The sequence below is a fragment of the Bufo bufo genome, chromosome 7 (assembly GCF_905171765.1).
Source record: "Bufo bufo chromosome 7, aBufBuf1.1, whole genome shotgun sequence".
Taxonomy (NCBI): Eukaryota; Metazoa; Chordata; class Amphibia; order Anura; family Bufonidae; genus Bufo; species Bufo bufo.
Genome location: NC_053395.1, coordinates 198740084 through 198762886, shown reverse-complemented (window position 1 = coordinate 198762886; position 22803 = coordinate 198740084). Strand labels below are relative to the sequence as shown.

At 43.8% G+C, this 22803-nt stretch overlaps 1 protein-coding gene across 2 annotated transcripts in view; it reads right to left on the bottom strand.

The window, feature by feature from the left end:
* The window catches only part of ITGB6 (integrin subunit beta 6), a 100118-nt gene that overhangs the window by 59829 nt on the left and 17486 nt on the right, over nucleotides 1–22803 (bottom strand). The window contains exons 1-2 of one of the 2 annotated variants that reach the window (XM_040441622.1): nucleotides 842–951; nucleotides 648–733 (exon numbers count right to left, since the gene is read on the bottom strand). In XM_040441622.1, coding sequence (XP_040297556.1) covers nucleotides 648–708 — 61 coding nt within the window. In that variant the 5' untranslated portion in view covers nucleotides 709–733; nucleotides 842–951. Of the gene's footprint in view, nucleotides 1–647; nucleotides 734–841; nucleotides 952–22803 lie in introns of those variants that run through there. The other variant, XM_040441623.1, reaches the window with a different exon arrangement.

Sequence of the window (22803 nt, the reverse complement as noted above, 5' to 3'; positions counted from 1 at the left end):
TGTTCTGATATTTGGGCAGTACAGAGAACTATTATTAGGGCACAAATTTATATTTAAAATATAAAACCCTAAAACTCTTCCAGGGGTTTTGAACATCCCCTTCATACTCCATTGTATACATATCAATGTCTACTTCTAAGCCCTCGGGTACAGTCATGGTTCACTGGTCGTCTATGCAGGTTACCACATCTGTGGAAACGGAGCCCATAACCAGTCCTCGCTTTGCCTGGGATCATCCCAATTTGATAAGTGTTTTATAACCCATTTATTATGATGTTATGTTGAAAGCAACTAACTTAGGAGAAAGAATATCTACATGCACCGTATTCGCCTCGCATTCCTCGCATGAACCATTTTCTGCGACATTGTGAGCCGCGTACCGTGGCAGCTTTATGCAGAGCTCTAGTTCTTCCTGTGACGTTATTAATTCATAGATTGTCAAGACAGAAACAATCTTGATCCATATGTAGCAGAGCTGAATCTGCCATATAACCCTCTATGAAGCAACAGGACCTACAATGCTATGTGACAACACACAAAACACATCCTGATGTCAAGTAACTGTGTCGCACACTCAGCTCTGCCACATCACGATCTGTCACCATCAAACCACAGCACATCACCTTAATCATTAACCTGAGTCTTACCTTGTACATGAGTTTTTCCATGCAGAATGAAAGCTAGGAGCCAAATCAGTTCAATCCCCATTCGTTTTTTTTTTTATGACTTCAGGCTGTGATAGAAACATTAAAAAAAGGAAAAGAAAAATCAGATTTCAATTGTCTTTTCTTGCAGAGAACATTCTTGAAGGATCTATCAGTTACTAGATGGCGTTACGCACATTCCTTGTATCGGAGACTAAAGGGCTGAAGAACACAGGTTGAGGGAGCGAAGAATGCAGGCTTACAAGGAGCGAGACCATCCAAGCAGGTACAAACACCTTTCAACTTGGCCGCATCCACTTCCTTGTTTGCCTTATAAGGAGTCCAGGTGCAGCACCTGAAGAAGGTGGGGACATTCGGCCAGGTAGAAGGCCACTTCCCACGGTCCTAAAGACTACACATGTTTCCTCAACCTGCCTTCTTGGCAAAGTCTTAAGGCTGCGGCTCGCATTTCAATCCACGCGGTCAAAACTTTTGTTCATCTGCACAATCCCGGTAGGAATGTGGAGATTTTTATTTATTTATTTTTTGGTAACATAGTTTCTTAAGCGTTCTCTTGACTGCAGCAGCTCAGGCCCAGAAGGATGGATGAGGACGAAGGGTTAAAAGAGAGCGGGTGGCATTAGGCTTGCGGCGCCCGCTGAACCCTACCCAGGATGTTGAAGGGATATATATATATATATTTTTTTTTTCATATCGAGCCCCGAGCAGCGATGCACATGAAACTATTATGATTGCTTCCGTGAGTGCCAGATTTAATAAGCCGGGCATGTGATGCAGATCAATTTAATTCCGTAAGAGATGGCGCATGAGCCAAGGAGAATAGGTTTATACACATGTACGCCAAAGAAGATTACTGGAATATTTACTGTTTGTTTTTGTTTTTCTTAATTCTGAGGATGTGCCAGGTATAGATGTCTTTCTAAATTGAAGATGGCATTGCGCCCGGTGTTAATAGGACCCGCAGCTCTCTACTCTGCCTGAATACACAGGGATCAGCTGGATACCAAGGACATGAGATACTAAAAGTCGCCGAAAGTCTGAGCCTCGCCCTGCATGGCAAAGCCAAATTCAATGCAGCTCAATGAGTTGTATGATAATAGAAACCTGGGTTCACCTCTAGGTGGAAAATAAAGCGAGTGGTAAAAAGTATGATAAAGGTGTATCTGTACAGGTGGCATTGCTGTCAGTGGCAGAGGCAAATAAGGGGCCCAAACTCACTTGGCACTGCTTTCCACCTGCTACCCACCTGTTGCATGGAAGTCACAAAGCTTCACTGATATAAAGAATGGGCCCTGTTTAATACATAATGATGGGCACAACTGGTTCCCAATAAGGTGCCCTTTTATTTCATATAAGTGTAAATGCCCTGACCTTGTCCATTATCCCCAATCTGCCGTGCCTCCCCTATGAATGTAGCGCGCCTTTCACAACGTGCGGCCATTTCACTTTTCGCTGTGGGACTATTGAAGAGAACAAAGTGCTCTGCAGTCTCCGGCCGTCCCATAGAGATGAATAGAGTGCTGGCATGCATGTTTGCCCACCACTTCATTGATACAGGTGCAGTGACCCAGTGGATGACTGCTAAAGAGTTAAATGTTGTGATTTATTGTCTCAACACTCTAATGTTGAAGTATTCTCTATTTCTTGTGCGCTGTGAATCCCTAGTGGTTATGGGCAGCATATCGTTAAATTTTTTTTTTTTTTTTGTGAAGTTGCCTGGGTGATAGGCTGTTTCCACCCCCTGGCTAGAGAGTCTTAGCTAAACAGGACTAGAGTGAGGATGTTCTTTTGGTAAGGTGCAGAACAACTAGGCCTAGTCCAGGGAACCTTTATCTCTGAGACTGAAAGCTGCCAGAGAATGAACAGAACTGAGAGACCACCCCTGAGAGAACTGACATTTATAGATGGTTGAGAACCAAGGCTGTGCTGGACAGACAGTAAGGTACTGCTCGTATGTGACAAAGGACTTTACTGCTCGACGCCTGAGCATATTGCTTCGGCGCCTGCCACACTTTAAGGAAGGACTGGCCGTCTGATCTAAGATCTGCAACCCACAGACTGGGAACTGCAGAAAGTTTTAATGCGAACGGAAATTAACCCCTGTGGTTATTTGTTTACTTAGAGAGAGACTCGAGAAGGATTACTACTATCATTGCTGCTGCCTGTACACAGCTATTGGGGAAAGCCTACTCTGTAATATACCTCGGAACTGTGCCTATTGCTCCTGTATGTACGGGAACTCCCATCATCTATTCAATAAAGAGAGACTTAGTCATTGACTCCACCATCCATCCATCCGCTGGTCCCTTACACCTGCCGTCCTGCTTTTGCACCCTGCCAATCATTCACCATCAGAGGCACCCCAATAACCACCAGGCAGGAGCCCCCAAAAAGCCCAAGGTATGCCCTGAGAGACGAAATGGTGTGGCCTCCCATCACAGCACGTTCCTCAGACCACCAGGCTGAGGACTGCCACCATGAGAGCTGCTACTCCCATGATTGTCACTGCCACAACCGCTCTCCTCCTCCCACTGTCCCCATCTGGGAGTACTGGGAAATCTGGTCTCATGATCTGTGGGGGTCCCAGTGATTAGACCCTCACCGATCAGACTCTTGTCCGTATCCTTCCTTGCAGAATCATAGGTTCAATATGTTGAAGAAGGTAAAAGCTTTCTTTGGGGAACCTCCACATACGTTCAGTAAGACACACAATAATGGCTGATTGATATTATAGGGAGTTAAACTAAAGTAAGTATTAAGTCTTTCTAACAAAGCTAGAACCAGCCCTGTACCTCACATGGATCCAGAGATCTCCCCATTCATTGCTCTGGTAGATTTATTTCAAGCTGTCGTCCTTGGGGTAAGGGCGTGCCCCCTAACCCATGTCCATTCTGCTGCAGCTGGTGGCAGTTGAATAATAAATTAATAATACATTTTTAATTACATGCAGTTACAAAAGTAATCAGATCCAGAAGCTGATCTGAAAACTGTAGAATATTATTTATGGGAAAACCCCTTTAAATGTTTTTTCCTCTCTTCACTTTTGATGACTGTTAATTGCCCTAATACCGAATTTTTATTTTTTGTTAGTAAAAGGCACAAAAGTAGATATAACTGGGAGAAAACAGATTAAATTTGGTGGCCGGGTACATATTATATGTTTGGTACAAAGTCCGTTATACCAGACAGAGTATTAAAGGGGTTTTGGAGACTGGTAATAATTGCCTTGGGGCTGGACAACAAAAAAACACCTGTTCAGGGCGTCCCTATTCCAATGTGTGCCTGAGCATCGGATTCCTAGGATGTATACAATTTGGAGTGTGGATTCAAAGAGGTGTGTCATTTTTAGAGGGAGTTTTTTTCCCCTTTTTTAAACATTTTTACTGCAATTTTTCCTGTGTGTTCCCTGCTGGTCCCCTCAGTGATGATAGTGATCTAATATAACAACAGCCCATTATGTCGCTGTTACATGGATGTGTATAGAGGCGTACGCAGAAGAGGGAGATCATGTCTTCTCTCATTGCCTCCAAGCGGCCCTCTGCACAGGGAATCCCTGTAATATCATCCCCGATGTCACAGGGTTGCCTAGCAACTGCCCGAATGCAGAATCAGCACTTCCGTATTCGAGAACAAAGCCCTCAATATGATCCCTGTGTTTAGGATTTTTTTTTTTGTGACGGGGGACTGTGAATCACTTCCCTCACAGAACTGGATCGGGCGGTCATCCTGTCCTGCGTGCAGTACCATCACACTCGGCATATACATTAATGACTGCTATCCTGTTAATTTACGTGGTGTGGTTGCAAAGGGGTTTAATATACTTGGGTTCCTATACTTTTTAAAAGGTCATCATCTGAAGATACTTTTTAAAAGGCTTGTCCTCTTTGGACTTTCCCCTTTTGTCCTAAAGGATGATAGATTGTCCTGCTGCTTATATGTTCTTTCATCAGCTATGGGTGCAACGTGTTCATTTGCCCTGCAGCGCCACCGCAGGAGAAATAGAGCATTACACGATTCCCATTGAATTCAATTAGTTGTCCTGGTTCCTCTAAAGAGAGAGACTATCTTTGTAGCCACTCTACACTTTGGCTAATAGAAGAGGATCCTGAAAGGAGGACCCATACTTAACCATTACTTGCCTTTAGCCATTAATGCAAAGAAATATAAAGGGGCAGTAACATACTAAAACATAACCTTTAATAATATCATGCAAAATCTCACTAAGAAAAAGGCCCCTTACAAACCTATACTAACAGCTAGATCGCACGGTCCACTTATGTGCTAAATCACACCCTAGAGGCCCCAAACCGAAACCCTCGTAAGTGGGTGCTAGGTCTAGCTGGACACCAATTGGGCTGGAAACAGACACAAACTAACACATGTGTATGCGCCTACTGGACGACATAGAGTGCACAGTGGAAAACAAATGTCAGTGTCTCATGTATCCATAACCTGTCAAGTGAAGTACCTTGTCAAAAATGGAAAGGTCTCCCGGCTGCAGATGTTAGGCCAGATTAATTTATTAAAAGAGGAACGGGACCCAGGTTGGACATAGTCATTGTTAGGGAAGCCTCAAGGAACTGGACTATCCCTGTAATGCCCTACTTGACCTGATAGACCCTAGTGACCTCCTAACACGGGGTCCTTGCCCCGCAAGGATCTCACCCTAAGCTTGAGTCCCTACACCGCCCCGACACAGGTATGTACCTAGAGGCAAAGCATGGACACCTAAGCTGGTGAGAAACTGTGATAGATGCACGTGTCCCTACGCGTTTCTTCAGGTGAATAAATCGAAAGGTCTGCACCTAAGAAGAATAAGGCCCCTTGAATCAGGGGACAAAGGGGCTATATTTTTATATACCTTCTCTATTAAAGGGCGTATGTAAGGTCTAAGCTGGAAGGAGTGAAGAGAGTGCAGACCAAACAGTTCAAAAGTGTCAGTGTCCCTGGAGGGCGTATGAAATGTATCCGGGACACAGGCATCAGAAGTTAAAACGCCAGAAAGCGGTCAGCATTAATCCGCATTATTGCAAAGACCCTGGAAGGCGTATGGCCATTATGCAGGTAAGTGGAATGGGACGGAGACAGGTACACACGTCCCGATGGCGTCTTTAGCCATTAATGGCAAACAAAAGTGTTCAGTGAGGAAAGTAGGTTCTGCCTTGGTAATAATGATGACCACATCACAGGAGGACTGGAGAGCAACTACTGCCATTATGCATAGTGCGAAGACACACAGGACCACCACCAGCTGTCATGGTGTGGGGCGCCATTAGTTACTTTGGTCATTCCCGTCTGGTATTCATGGAGAGAACATTGACCAGCCTTCGGTATGTCCAGGACATCAATATACCAGTCCTACTGTTCCAACAAGATAACGCCCAACCACACACTGCCCGCACCTCACAATGTGCTCTTCAGAGTATCCAGCAGCTCAATCACCATATCTCTCCCCCATTGAGGATGGGGCGATAGACCTCCCATGCACACCAGCCAACCAACGCCTCGGCTGAACTATGGCTCAAAGTTGAAAGATCTTGGAATGACCTACCACAGGAGAATATCCTGCATCTGTATAAGTGCACCATGCCAGGGTGATCACCAGTATCACAGCAAGGGGAGATGCCACCCAGTATTAATGTGACCATGCCCCAACATATACCCTACTGCAGAACCCAAAATAAAGGGGCACCCCCCTGGTTGTGTGATCATTGACCAAACACCACTAGCAGTTTATGCTTCGTCAATCTCCGCTTAATCACATTGTTCTCCAGGTGTTCATTTTTCATTTTCTGGTACTGTAGTTACATAGGTTGAAAAAAGACATGTCCATCACGTTCAACCTTGACTTGTCTATTACTTTACTGGTTTATTATGTGATCTCCCCCGTTGAGTCGTCTTGTAGCCTTGGTGGCCTTCTCTCACAGTTTTTTCACTCTGTAATTGTATACCATTTGTCAGTCCTCGGACAGATTTCTCCATTTTGATCTCTTTTCTTTGAGACATGTTGGAGAAAGACGCTAGACGTGACTTTGAATAACCCATTGAGACAAGTACATTCTCATTTCAGATGACCATTCGCTTTTCTGTCAGCTGATAAACCGTAACCTAGCCGAGATGAAACAGACTGTCACATGGCAAAACCTTTTAGACTGATCTTAATGATACGAAGATGAAAGGCTAATGGTTTTCTTCGGCATGCGGGATGAGATACGGTTACCTTTCACTGTTTCTCACGAGCAAGACATTACTAGAAAGTCTTCTCTGCAACTGAATGCAAACCGTTTCTTTAAATAAATGTCTGAAATGTCCCGCTCTGTGATGTTAATCATTTGGTCCAGTATATGATCAGCAATTGCCTGATAAGCCTTAAAGAGATTGGCTTATCCTCAGTATTGGCCAGTGCTAGCTGATTGACGGAGGTCCGACACCACTCACCCCCACCAATCAGTTGGTCTGTGTAGCTCTGTCAACAGAAGTCACTGCCAAAACTACAAAGCACCAGCAACATTGAAGCGGTGGGAGCTCGCTACTACAGTACATCGCTGCTCCCACTGAAATCAATGTCAGCAGTGCTGTGTAGCTCTGGTCCCAGACCAGCTGATTGGCAGGGGTGCGGGGGATCCCCACCAATCAACTGATGATGCCCTATCTTGAGAATAGGCCATCACTTAAAAAACCCTGGACAACCCCTTTAATTTCTTACTAATAATTTGATTACTTGTGCCCTTGCTTGGATTTAAACCCAGGACCCCAACGGCAGAAACTGCATTTTTGCACCAAATCTGCACCACAATCTTGCTTATATGGCTGTGGATTTTGATGTAGATTTGCCCTGCATTGCAAAGGGTGAGATCTGCATTTAAAGTCTGCACAAGCAATTGACATTTGGATTTCAATGCTCCATGTATGGCCTCATTCGCACGACTGTATGGCCGTGGTGCCTGTATTGTGGACCGCAAATTGCGATCCGCAATACATGGGCAATGGCCGTGTGACCTCCACGCTACAGATGCGGACCGATAGACTCGAATGGGTCCGCGATCTGCAAATTACATCAAAAGATGGGACTTGCTTCCGCACCTCAAAAGATGTCCTATCTTTTGCTGTATTTTGCGGACCCATTCATGTCAATGGGTCCGCACCGCAATATGGAATACACACGACCGGTGCCCACGCTACTTGCGATCCTCAAAATGGGCACAGAGACCATACGGTCCAGTGAATGAGCCTTACTTGAGATTTTGGAAGCCACATCTACTTCTTTAGTACTATATGACTGTATGACAGAATTTTCGCACTGTGTGCATATACCCTTTTTCCTGGGTAACAACCCCGGTGTAAAATAGTGCCAAGTGTCAATGGTATAAGGCGGCATTCACACAACCGTGGGATGGCCGTGCCCATTTTGCTGACTGCAAACCAAGGATCCTCAAAACAGGAGCACTAGCCCTGTGTACCATGCATTGCGGTGCGGACCAATTGACTTCAATGAGTCCACGATCTGCAAGATGTAGCGAAAAATAGGTCATGTCCAATCTTTCTTGGAGAGGAGGCACTGACGCAGAAGCCCTTCCATGTGCTTCCGGGTCTGTGCCTCCGTCCCGCAAAAGATATAACATGTCCTATCATTCACCGCATCTTGCGGATTGTGGACCCATTGAAGTCAATAAAGGTAATTTTATTATACTGTTTTGCGCCTATTTTAGTATAATTTTTCCTATTTTAGACAGTTTAATATTTTTAGGCACATTTACTAATGGAAATGCACCTGTTTTGAAGGCAGTTGCTCCTCGTTTTGCAGTTTTCAATTTTAAACCAATTCTGGTGGTGGTGGTTTTTTGTGCATTTTCTTTTTCAGCCTATTTATGTAGGTGCGCCTTTTTTGCATGAATTAGACAAAAACGGTTTCATTTTTACTCTACTCCAGGGGTGGCGTAGTCTTGTTTGTCTGCATTGTGTTGGGCTGTGCGATAATTTTGTTAAAGTTAGTCGCATCAGCGACATATGTATATGGCTGCAACTTTTTAAGTATAATATGCAACTTTTTCGCTGCACTTTTGCAGCTAAATCTTGAGCCGACCAACGAGTAGTCTAATTGCCCATGATCCACCTCGCCTTGACGAATACAAAGATGCATTGCCTGATTCATCACCTGCTGTGCGACTCCTTAGACCACTTTCAGGCGAGGAGTGTCACGCTCTGGACTCGCAGCGCAGCTCCCGTCCTGAACTTCCAGCACTGCCGGGGTCGCATAGCATTATATTGATTTATGATGCTATATGTATCCCTTACAGTTCTGGAATGCATTGGATAACACTGACATAATGCCGCCAGACCTCTAAGGGTTACATAGCATCATAAAGCAATATAATGTTATGAGACGCCGGCAGTGCTGGAAGTTCAGGACGGGAGCTGTGCTGCGAGTCCGGAGCGTGACACTCGCTCGTCTGAAAGCGGCCTTATAAATGATATGCAATATAGTGACGGGCTAATCCACTACGCCGGTCTAATCGCACTCTAAAAAAACCAGACGAGCGTGATAAGTTACTCCAATGGGTCGGCACCGAGATGCGAGGTGCATGCAGCCAGTGCCTGTGTTTTGCAGATCCGCAAAATATACATAGGCATCGCACGTTCATGTGAATGCACTCCAACTGTGTTACTTAGAATGTCTATGACTTCTTTTCCTCAACTCAAAAATAAAGGTAAATTGAAGTGAAGGTAATCGCAAATTTTTATTTTTATGGATGGAAGTCCTTATTACTCTAGATTGAGATTGACACATTGCAAAAAACACAAATCAGGACCTTTTATAATGTATCTGTATATGGATGTATATTGCAAATCTGCATGGATGTGAATGTATTAAACCATTCTGTATCATTTGATGAATGAATGAATGAAGTTTCTGTTATTTTGGTTGGGAACTACACAAATGAATTCTTTTTTCCGGCTCATAAAAGCCCATTATTGGATAATCTCGGTGAGAACGGAGCAGTGATTACATACTAGCACATAATAAGCAGAAGGATGAATGGCCCCATTTGCATCCATTCACTGATCATCGGCCTGGCTCTTATATACTGAAGACAATGAGAGGCCCATCTACCACTCATAGAAACCATTACATAAAAAATCCACTTTTGTTACGCTTGATTGATTTTATATTCCAATCAGGACTAGTGAAATGCCAAAATATTGGCTGATATATTTTAAATATCATCTTTTTCATATATACAGTATTAAGATAGAGCTGCCCCTGTATTCGATGCCTGCAAAACAGGACTGGCAAGTGTTAAATGTCCATTTACCATTCCTGAGGGCAGGTCTGGTTTTAGGGGATTCCTGAAGACCCAACTAAAGTCATCCAATATTACTGTGTTATGTATACTGGTATTATTTTGAATTAAATTGCAATATTGTGTGGGAACTTTATGACGGTATTATGTGAGCTCTTTAAAGAGATTTTCTGATATTGATAACCTATCCTCAGGATTGATGGGGGTCTTACATCCAGGACCCTTGCCGATCAGCTGCTTGAGGAGCACCTTACCTAGCACCGTTCCGTCCATTGCATGGCAGCTGTGCTTGGTATTGCAGCTCAGACCCAGTCACTTGAATGGGACTGAGCTGTGGCTAGGCCAGATAACTGATGAGCGTGACATCACTGGCCTTGAGAGGCTGCAGCACTCATCTGAGCAGCGCAGCCTCTTTAAACAGCTGATCAGCAGGACTGCCAGGAGGTGGAACCCCACTGATGACCTATCCTGAGGATAGGCCGTAAATATCAGAATCTTGTAAAGAAACTTTTTAAAGGGGTTGTCCAGTTTGAGAAGAAACCGGATGACAAAGGGGATCCGCCTGCAATGAGGAAGTGATCAATATTGACCTGGCTGATCCTTTGCTGTCGCTCTGTTTACCTGGTTGCAGCAGCAAGGTGATGTCATGAACACATGGCCGCGGCAGCCAACTACTGGCCTCAGTGGTGCATCGAATAGGCCAGCAATTGGCTGCAATGGTCACCACTGGAACTGGGTAAACAGATCCTGGCCCGGGTAAAATGGACAACCAGCGCCGGATCTGCCAGGTAAGTAGTTTAGCTGGATCCAATGTGTTTCATTGTGTCAGCAGGTCCAGATGCTTCATGGTACAGTATGATGATGTTTTAGATCGAGTTACAATGTAACTTATGCTCAGTCAAGTGTATAACTTGTAACCACATGAACTTAAATATGACTTTCCTCACATTGCAAAACAAAAATACCTGCCTGAACACGTAAGTGTATTTCTGCAAATTTAGGGATTCTTTAAGGGGTTATCCCATGATTCATGTAAAAAATGAAAATCATACCTAATCTAGCACATGACAAAGTATTTCTGACAATGCTAGAACCAGCCCTATACCTCACATGGATCCAGATATCTTCCTATTCATTGCTCCAATTGATCTGCTAGATTTATTTCAAGCTGGTAACTCAGGGGGCATGTCCTTTCTCAGGGATGTGTCCTTCCTGCTGCAGCTCCTAGCAGTTGAAGGAAAGAACTGAGCATGTTCTTGCATTTCAGTGAGCGGGACAAAGAAATAAGAAAAAGAGCAAACAGCAGGTGGCGCTATACAGATAGATTTCATTGCATAACTCAGTAGCTATAATACATTTTTAATTACATGCAATTACAAATTTTTTTAGATCCAGGTGCTGTTTTGAAACCTGTGGAATATTATTCGTAGGACAACACCTTTTAATAACTTCTCTTACTATGGATTTTTAATACATATTTATACATGGATGCCATTAAATATATGATAATGGAGACTGAAGAAGGATAGTTGTGCTGCTCATTTGTGGGAAGCCCCATATGTTTTGGTACTAAATAGGGCCCTATTTCAGGCTGCTTTAGATTTTAATATATCTTTAAAAGACTGGAGCTTTATTTTCTGAAATCCTTGAATGGGGCAAAGCTGCTAAACCAATCACAGCCCCCATGAAATGTATAGCATGGTCAGCACCGTGGTCCCTTCAAACACCTTTCAAAGATTAAATAAAATGCTGACTACCAGCAGCCACCACTAGAGGGAGCTTCGGAGATGACTACAGACTGGATTATTATTTAGCTCCATGTATAAACTGTATATAGAATGTTATCATGTGATTATATGTCTTTGCAGGAAATTTGGAGCTTTGTTTCAGGAAAAGAGTTCCAACACTTATAAAGGTATATTAAACTGTTTTTTTTTTTTTTTTTTGAGATTCTGATATTGATGACCTATCCTGGGACACCTGTCACGGTCCCTCCCATGACAGAGGTTAGAAGATCTGAGAGACTGGATGTACGTGAGGTTATCTGTCTCTCTGTTTTCACTTGTTGCCGTGTTGTTGTTGGTAATGACCACACCTCTTATTCCAGGTGTAGCTTGTGGTCATTAGTGCTCCTCTATTTAGTCTGAATCACACTTCTTACCATGCGGTTGATATTATCTGCCTGGAGTTGGAAGAGCTGGTGTGTTGTCCTCATGTGAGTTACCGCTCATCCATTTTCTATTGAAGATAAGTGTACTTCGCTTGTATTTTGTTGCTCTCTATTGCTCGTTGTTTACTAGGCCTCAGGGAGACGCTGGTTCGTTCATCTAGGAAGGAACCAGTAGTCTCAGACCCTGTCACTACTCTTAGGGATTTTCAGGGTTACTAGGGCCTAGGTTTCCAGTGTATGAATATTACTACCTTCAGGGTCTATTCATACTGACAGGAGTCAGGGCTAGGTCTAGGGTTTCCTAGGTGGTCTTCCGTTCCCTTTCCTTAGCCTTGAGGCCTTGTTCCTGGTCTTTTTCCTTATGTTGTCATTCTGGTGTTTATCTCCTCCCCCTACATTGTGACAACACCCAACAATTGGCTGTTTAGGAGGCTGTGAGTCTCCTGTGAATGCTACGTCCTCCTCGTAGCTTACCTAGCACAGCGCCATACATTTTCTAGTGGCTCTGCTTGGTTGCAACCCAGCCTCATTCACTTGAAAGGGCCTGAGGTGCATCCAGGCCACATGATTGATGAATGTGACCTCACAGTCCTAGGAAGAGGCCGCGGCACTCACCGGAGCATCTTGACCTTTTCAAACAGATGATCAGTGCAGGGAGTCTGCCCCCAAGATCAGATGTTAATGACTTATCCCAGAGATAGATCATAAATATCAAAATCTCGGAAAACCCTTTTAAGAAATTAATTTGTCCAGAACGTCAGGCAAGGTGTTTATAGGTGGATGTTCAGTTTAAACTCTGAGAATTAAAGGGTACTGGCCTCTTGCATTATTTGCTTTTCTTTGCTTTGCATACATGACATATCTTGGGCAGAAATGCACTTTCCCTATAGACCAGGCATCTCAAACTCGCGGCCCTCCAGCTGTTGCAAAACTACAACTCCCAGCATGCCCGGACAGCCTACAGGTATCAGCCTACAGCAGGGCATTGTGGGAGTTGTAGTTTTACAACAGCTGGAGGGCCGCGAGTTTGAGATGCCTGCTATAGACACATTCAGGAAAGTTACTGCAAGATATCAAGGGCCACGAGTGCTTCACTCTAGTTAGGACTTATTATTATATTTTTTTTTGGTTGAGCTCCCAAGCAGGAGAGCAGTGTTTCTATATGACACAATTTTTTTTTTCTGTTTTTTATTGAGGATGCAAAGTCAATGTTCACTTAAATGCTGAGCTTCCAGAAAAGAGTCAAAGAAGTGTTGTCATGGGACACTGGGGCAAAACAGTAGCAGGATTCCAGCCCGTGACCTCAAGCACATTTTATGTGCAGTTTTAAAGTTCTAAAATTCCTCACTTTTGTAGGAAGTGACTGTGAGCACATAACCTAATTCTTCATTACCGTGGCACAATACACGCTGGGCTAACATCAGATGTTATCTCTGTTCTACATCTAGGACATTTTATTTAACATTTTTATAAAGGTTGCAGGAAGTTAGAGAGGTTAACTTTTGGGGCGTCCGACTGTTCCAGCTGAGGTATTCTACACGGCAAAATATCTTTACCAAGCAGAAGCATCTGATATTGGCGGCATTATAAATGGTGTTTACACAGATGTTCAGCTAAAAGCCCAAAACCGTGCGTAACAGATGTGTGTATGAACGGCCCTATCACATAATATCATGGCAGCCTGTTTCGTCTTTGGAACTACTTATGTTTTGTCTAAATTTTTTCATAAAGCGCACCTGAAACTTTAAAAGGGGATGAAGTTTTGAATATAAGCCCAGAATGGTCTAAAGTAAAAAACAAAAAAACAAAAAAAAAAACAACCTGAGTAATATTCGCCTTACTGATCCTCCTATGCTGCTGCTTCCTGGGTCCCTTTCCACTTTATGTAGTTTGAAGTTTTGACACAGACATGAGACTGTATTAGCCAGTCGCTGGCGGTGACCTCAGTGGTGCCTGCTGCAGCCAATGATTGGATAAAATGTCTATGATGATACATTATTTGCTTGACGTGAAGGTCCAGAGACCGGTGCGGGATCTGGGTAGCAGGGCCAGATATTGTAAACATCATCACACCTGGACCTGTCAATCAAAGTGCAGAGGGCGCGGCAGTTGCAGAGAGAGCAGAGCCTCTAGGTGTAATGACAACGCCCCCGTTGCTCCTAGAGGATGGATGAATTGTGGGCCAAAGGTACCCCATTCCAATATGTTCCATTGTATATATGTCTGTATGTAAAAGAAACTTGACCAAATTTAACCCATAGGTTTTCATAAAGCATAAGATCTGAAAACATCCCGTCCTAGTTCCGCTATAAATGGGTTTCCTGAGGATAGGTCATCAGTATTAACCCCTTCCCGCATTATCATGTACATGTATGTGAGCGAATGCGGCATCCTCACGTGCTTGTACGTGATGGGATCGGGCGGGTGCAGGAGCTGCAGCATGGGCCCGGCTGTTACTGATAGCCGTGCCCCTGCTGCATCCTCCGGCATCGGTGTGTGCGGTGATGCCGGCGGATTAACCCTTTCACGTGCGGCGGTCAGCGCTGAACGTGGCACGTGTGGGGTATACAGAGGGAGGGGGCTCCCTCTGACTCCATCGCCCCCACCACGCAGCGCTGTCAGGGGGTCGATGGTTGGCATGGCAGCCCCTATGCCTTGCACAGGCATTGGAGCTGCCAGCCTATGGAAGCCTAGGAGATCCAGCCTGAGCGCTTGGTTTCCTAGGCAACTGTCAGCACCTCACTGTGTGAGACGCTGACAGTTCAATTCAGGGATCAAACCCTGAAAAGATGAAGTCCCACAGTGGGACAAATATAAAAAGTAAAATAAAGTGAAAAAAATGTGTTTTTTTTTTATTATAAAAAAATTTGTTTCAAGTAAAAAAAAAAAAAGCGTTCTTTTTCCAAAATGAAGTAAAAAAAAAATTGTAAAAAATAGCAAAAAAAAGAAAAGTACACATATTACGTATGGTCGTGTCCGTATAGACCGGCTCTATAAAAATATCACATGTCCTAACCCCTCAGGTGAACACTATCAAAACAGTAAAATAAAAAAGTTTTTTTTTCACCTTACATGACTAAAAGTGCAACACCAAACGATCAAAAAGTCGTATGCCCACCAAAATAGTACCAATCTAACCATCACCTCATTCCGCAAAAAATGAGCCCCTAACTAAAACAATCGCCCCAAAAAAATAAACCTATGGCTCTCAGACTATGGAGACACGAAAACATGATTTTCTTTGTTTCAAAAATGCTGTTATTGTGTAAAACTTTATAAAATAAAAAAAGTATACATATTAGGTATCGCCGTGTCCGTAATCTCCTTCTGTATAAAAATATTACATAACCTAACCCCTCAGGTGAACCCTGTAAAAAAAAGAAAAATTAAAATGGTATCAAAAAAGCAATTTTTTGTCACCTTACATCACCCAAGCGATCAAAAAGTCAGACACACTCCAAAATTATACCAATAAAACTGTCATCTCATCCCACAAAAAATGAGACCCTACATAAGACAGTCGCACAAAAATTAAAAAAAACTATGGCTGATAGAATATGGAGACACTAAAAAATATTTTTTTTTCAAAAATGCTTTATTATGTAAAACTGAAACAAACAACCATATTTGGTATTGTTGCGTCCGTAACAACCTCTCTATAAAAATACCACATGATCTAACCTGTCAGATGAACATTGTAAATAACAAAAAATAAAAATGGTGCCAAAACAGCTATTTTTTTGTTACCTTGCCTCACAAAAAGTGTAATATAGAGAAACAAAAAAAATCATATGTACCCTAAAATAGTACAAACAAAACTGCCACCTTATCCCATAGTTTCCAAAATGGGGTCATTTTTGGGAGTTTCTACTCTAGGAGTGCATCAGGGGGTCTTCAAATGTGACATGGCCCTCCAAAAACCATATGGCGTTCCTTTCCTTCTGAGCCCTGATGTGTGCCCGTACAGCAGTTTACGATCACAAATGCGGTGTTTCTGTAATCTACAGAATCGGGGTAATATTGAGTTTTGTTTGGCTGTTAACCCTCTGCCAAAAAAGTGAAATTCTGAAATTTCATCTCCATTTTCCTATAATTCTTGTGGAACACCTAAAGGGTTAACAAAGTTTGTAAAATCAGTTTTGAATAATGTAGTTTATAAAATGGGTCATTTTTGGGTGGTTTCTATTATGTAAGCCTCACAAAGTGACTTCAGAGCTGTACTGGTCCTTTAAAAAGTGGGTTTTGGAAATTTTCAGAAAAATTTCAAGATTTGCTTCTAAACGTCTAAGGCTACTTTCACACTTGCGGCAGAGTGAGCTGGCAAGCAGTTCTGTCGCCGGGAATGCCTGCCGGATCCGGCAAAACATATGCCAACTGATGGCATTTGTAAGCCTGATCAGGATCCTGATCCGTCTTACAAATGCATTGAAATGCTGGATCCGCCTTTCCGGCATCCGGCATTTATTTTTGAATTTTTATTTTTTGGTCTGCGCAGACCGGAAGGACGGATCCGGCATTTTGAATGCCGGATCCGGCACGAATACATTCCTATGGGAAAAAAATGGCATTCAGGCAATTGTTCAGTTTTTTGGGCTGGAGATAAAACCGTAGCATGCTGTGGTATTATCTTCATCCTGAACAGTCAAAAAGACTGAACTGAAGACATCCTGATGCATCCTGAACGGATCGCTCCCTATTCAGAATGCATGGGGATGAAACTGATCCGTTCTTTTCCGGTATTGAGCCCCTAGGACGTAACTCTATGCCGGAAAAGAAAAACGCTAGTGTGAAAGTACCCTAGGCCTTCTAATGTCTCCAAAAAATACATTTGCATTCACATATGGGGAATGTAAAGTAATAACTATTTTTGAAGGTCTTACTGTCTATTATAAAAGTAGAGAATTTGAAATTTGCTAATTTTTTTTATTTATTTTTATTGTATTTTATTTTTTTATAAATAAAAATTACATTTTTTGACTCAATTTTACTACTGTCATGAAGTACAATATGCGACGCGAAAACAATCTCAGAATGGCCTGGATAAATAAAAGCGTTTTAAAGTTATTACCACATAAAGTGACTAAAAAGTGCTAAAAATGGCCTGGTCCTGAAGGTAAAAACTAGCTTGGTCTTGAAGTGGTTAAAATCTTGGAAAACCCCTTTAATCCCAACTCGCATTGAGGCTACATGCACACGACTGTGGTGTGTTTTGCGGTCCGCAAAACACGGATGGCGTCCGCGTGCGTTTCGCAATTTGCGGAATGGCATGGACAGCCTTTAATATAACTGCCTATTCTTGTCCGCAAAGACAAGACAAGAATAAGACATGTTATGTTATATATTTTTTGCGGACCGCGGAACGGAGCAACGCATCTTTTGCGGCCCCATTGAAGTGAATGGGTCTGCATCCGAGCCGCCAAAACTGCGGCTCGGATGCGGACCAAAACAACGGCGTTGTGCATGAGGACTAATGTCCAGCATAACTGACTCTTTTTGGTGGGCTCAACCGATCATCTAATGTGTATGGGGCCTTCTAGCTCTCCCTCAACAGTAGATTCAGGGGAAAGAAGATTCACGTAGTAGGATTTCAACATGCCCGATCCTTTTGTTTTCGAGGAGATAAATCTCAGCCAGTGGCCAGCACTGGAAAGGTTATCATTTAGCTGGAGGTGCAAAGGGCTTGAGTAATGGCCTATATCAGCGATGCCCAACTTGCGGCCCTCCAGCTGTTGCAAAACTACAACTTCAAGTATGCCCCGACAGCCTATAGCTATCCGCCTACAGCAGGGCATGGTGGGAGTTGTAGTTTTACAACAGATAGAGGGCCGCAGGTTGAGCATCCCTGGTCCATATTATACGTTGTTTTGATTACATATTGTATTTGTATATTGTGGCCAAAGGAGAGTGTCTGTGGGGCCATCATCGGGACCGCCCATATATCCCGTATTGGTAAGAGAGGTCATTGCCTCTTCATTATTGGTTTCGGGAACATAAGCCAGAGAGCACATACACATTTCAGTCTTGTAAGGCAGTTTTTGGCTGGATACAAGCACTTGGATGACTGCGCCAAGCAGACAAACATTACCATTGTGCCGTAAGGCATCAGTGACTAAACCGTACACATTTCACTCTACTTGTCGGATTGACTTTGAGAAATGTTGTAGTATTAGTGGAGGAAAAAAGCAAGCAGAATGGACATGTGTCAGCTGTTCTTCAGACAGAGCTCACAGACGATGCCAGAAATTAGGTTTCAGAGCAGACAAACTTTTTTTTTTTAATCGTAAACTAGAGACAGTGAAAGAAACGGCAAAAATGTGACAAGGGGTACGTGCACCGTTACAGCTTGTATCTCAATCTAATCTACGGATTTGTAAACACATTTCTTTACTTATTGAGTGTTGACCCCCAAAGCTTGCATTTTACTTCAGAGCTACATTCACAATTCTGCTGGTTGTCATTGGAAAAAACTTGTATTGCTCTTGCAAGTGCACTGGAGGCGGAGCTTCACGGTGAAGTGCTGTCTGCACTGAGCTGATTCACAGCCCCTCCCCTCTGCTGTGAGTGACAGCTGTATTGGTCTCCTGGGTTGGATGCTACAGCTGTCACTCAGACTAGTGGGGAGGGGCTGTGAATCCGCTCAGCGCAGAGAGCACTTCACAGTGAAGCTCCGCCTCCAGTGCACTTGCAAGAGCAGAATTTGGCAGCCCCTACCCAGCGCTGTCAGCAATTTTGCATGGAAAAAAGTACTGAAAGACTCTCTTTGAAAGGCGATTTTGATATTCAAGGCGTATCCTTAGGAAAGGGCCTCAATATCCGATCGGTGGGGGTTCCGACTCCCAGCACCTCCATCAATCAACTGTTTGAAGAGACTGTGGTGCTCCAGTGAGTGCAGCAGTCTCTTCCTAGGCCAGTGATATCCTGTTAATTGCTCACAAGAGCTAGGTGCAGCTCAGTCCCATTCAAGTGAATGGGGTTGAGCTGCAATACCAAGCACAGCCAGTATCAAATAGAAGGCGCTGTGCTTGGTGAGCGGTGAGGAGGCTGCGGCACTCACAGGTGCGCTGGGGCCTCCTCAAACAACTGGTCAGTGGAGGTGCCAGTTGTCTCACTCCCAGCGATCAGATATTGATGATATATCCTCAGTATAGGTTGTCGATATTAACCACCCAGACATCCCCTTTAATATTTAGATTTTAAGTAGATGCATACCAAATTTGTTAGATTCCTTCCTTGGTCATAATGTAATACAAACACATACTATCAAACACTTATACATATATTCGTTATGAACACACATACCAATAGTACACATGTATACATGTTCATACACAGCCTTGAAATATTCCAGTTTTCACACTGTCCACTACAGCAGACACTATAAGCTGCTTTGTCTAGGTCTCACTTTGCTGTGTAGACTGGGTCAGAAGAAGTCAGGATTGTGCTGCTGCTGCTGCTGGAGGCCTAAATAAGACCGAAAAGTAAGGCCTCATTGGTCCGCAATATATGGGCACCAGCCGCATGCTCCCCATTCACTTGATCCATTCACTTGTTCTATTTTTTTGCAGTACGGTCGGGTCACGGACCCATTCAAGTTGAATGGGTCTGGATCTCTCACAGCAGCCGCACGGATGGTGCCCGTGCATTGGGGACCACAAATTGCTGTCCCCAATGCATGGAATGGCCATGTGCAAGAGACCTAAAGGTGCACTTACTCATTAAATGAAAGTCTGCTGCTTGTGATGGTGACAGCCCACTAACCAATGCACATGGTGCTGAGGGGACTCCCCCAATGCCAGATGCCATGTTGGATTTCAGCTTGCTGGATCCTGCTGCTCCTGTTCACGCAGGACATAAGCCGCTGCCATGTGATTATTCCCCTCTCCCCATTGAGAGCACATGGAATTATACAATGTTCAGGGACTGCCCCGGGGTGTGTGACCTGTGTAAATCTTCATCGTAATTATATATATTTTTTTATTATTTACACATTATGTAGAGCCGTATGTATGTTCAGTGTATGTTGGCATTACTTGAGCACTGTATGGTGGTATCGTGTGGCACTGCTATTATTTGACACATACTGTGTATAGCACAGTTATTCAGGCAGCTCTATAAGGGCTTATGCACACAGCCATAGTGTCTGTCCGCAAATGCGGATCGGAGGTGAACTCATTCATTTCAACAAGCTCACAAAAGATGTGGACAGCAGAACATGTCCATTCCGTGGCTCTGCAAAAAAGAGAGAACGTGTCCTATTCTTGTCCATTTTGCGTGCAAGGGTAGGACGTTTCTACAGAAGTTAAAGATATGGCAGCATGCACTCGGCCGGGATCCGTGTTTTGCGCATCTGCGATTTGTGGACCGCAAAACACTTATGGCCATGTGTATGAGGCCTTAGCATCTTGTTCTGCCACAATACTGTATGGCGCTTATTATACACTGTGTGGCATGGTTATTTGGACACCCTATGACTACACCATGCAACGGCTTAGATATAGGAGGTGCAGGAGCCTGAGGGGGCCTAAAGACCCTTGTGCTGCAAAGGAAGACACTGGTATTGTAGAAAGTGCATACTGGTCAAGTTACACCTCTAGCTGGAGGGAAGGGGTTAGATCAAGAATTTTCAGTTTCAAAGGCAGTATGAAGGCTATGCGCTTCCCTGCCCCTGGTCACAAAGTACTGAGGGAAGGGCGGCCCAAACTGAACTCTTGCACCAGGACCCATCAGCCTTTAGCCCTACGTCCCAGCCACCATGAGCTAGTGCACAAGGCACCATCCGACATAAGGCACACCCTGCGCCGCATGCCACATTATGGGGGCGTTCTCTTCTAGGTGGAGAATACAGCAGTTTTGGCTGGCACCATGGGTAGCCCATGTTGGTAGGATGTTTCCCCTCTACTGACTCTGCTCCAGACGTATAGTCCTCACACTTTAAGATGAACGCATCAGTTGCTATAATGCTTCATCTTTGCTGGGCCGCCTCGTTCAGAGAAAGCACTATGCAGTATCCATGTCCTCTCCATGCAGCTACGGCCGGCCTTCATCGCCTTGACCTTACTTTTTCATTGCTGAACTGCTAAAGAGACAATCAATGGATCTGACCACAACATTAGTAGAGGAGAATGTGAGAAATGGCTGCTGCAATCCATCAGTCTTCTAAAACACTTCAGGGAAATGGCGTCCCAGCTCATGAATAAGTATGCGACTAAAGAGCAGTCTACCTGTCTGAGCCTCATCTATAACTGCCCCCCCCCCCTTCATTACAGTCCCACATGTCAGAGTCAATGGGTCTAGCCGCTTTTAGTGTTTTGTCCATATGAATTGTTGGCTTCGTGGGAATATAGAAGATGCAAAAATAGCTGAAGGATTTAGTATAGTTTGTTGTGTCTTGTAAATTGCCTTCAGTTTCGCAAGCGGAAAACTTGGATTGATGTGAGATTTAAAGGGACACTCCGAAACTTTATGGGCTGAATCGCACGATCGTGTTAGGGCCTGAAAACATGGACTCTGTTCCGGCTGAATTTCCCGGCCTGACTGCGGCTCCTCTGACTGCATCCCAGAGCTTTATGGTGCGGTCAGTTACCGGCTGATCGCAAGTCTGTTGTTACTGCATTCACATCACCACCCATGTGAGTACAGTACAATAAACCTATGAACCGATAGGAACTGACTGCATCATAAATCACCGCTTACATTCCCTGTGCAATAACCGTTCTGGAGCATCTATTCGTATGACTCTATGATGTGCCATTCCTTTATTATTCCTGCTAGACTAGAAGTTATGAATGTTCAATGAAGGTCCAGATGGTTATCACTAGTTGTGGGGTGTCCCTGCAAAGTCTGACACTGGCAGCACTAATTGGATAGTGTCAGGCTGAGCAGGGACATCCTCCCCCCCCCCCCCCTCACATCTGGACCTTAACTGCAAACTGCCAGCAATTCATTCATAACTTCTAGCAGGAATAATACAGGAACGGCACAACATAAAGCCATAAGATTATATGCAAGCAGTTACTAATACCGACATGTTGGGAGAGGGGGCAGATCCTCTAAGTCGCACAGGTGATTTCTAGTCGCATTGCCAAAATTTCAAGTGATCAGTTGGGTTTTCTGGGAATTTACACATTATTTGTAGGAGACTTGCAGTCATGTTTTGATCATGGTCATGGGTCCACCATAGACTAACATTCTATTTATAAATTTTTATCATTTATTTATAAATAATAGTAGCAGTAGTAATAATATCAAACAAGAATAATAATACAATTTGTATGATCAGGGCTGCCATCAGAAATATCTGCACCCCCTATGGGCAATATTCATGGTCCTGAATTTCCCATTACCCCCATCAATCTCCATCTTGTACCATACTGTGTAAATTTGGTAGGTAACTGAGGGTGGTGGTTGTTACCCATTCACACAGTGACACTGATTTTGATATGAATGGGAATAATTTCATCTTTTTTGCAGCCCCATTTAGAGGGCTAATGGGGGAGGGAGAACAGAAAACAAACTGGAATGGCAGCATGTTGGGAACCAGATCTTATTTATTGTTGCCTATTATTCAAGGGGCTTGTCATTTTATAACTACATCTTTCAAGCTTCCATGCAGTGACGGGTGAGTAGCAGGTGGGTGGCCACTCGCAAGTGAGTTTGAGCCCCTTAT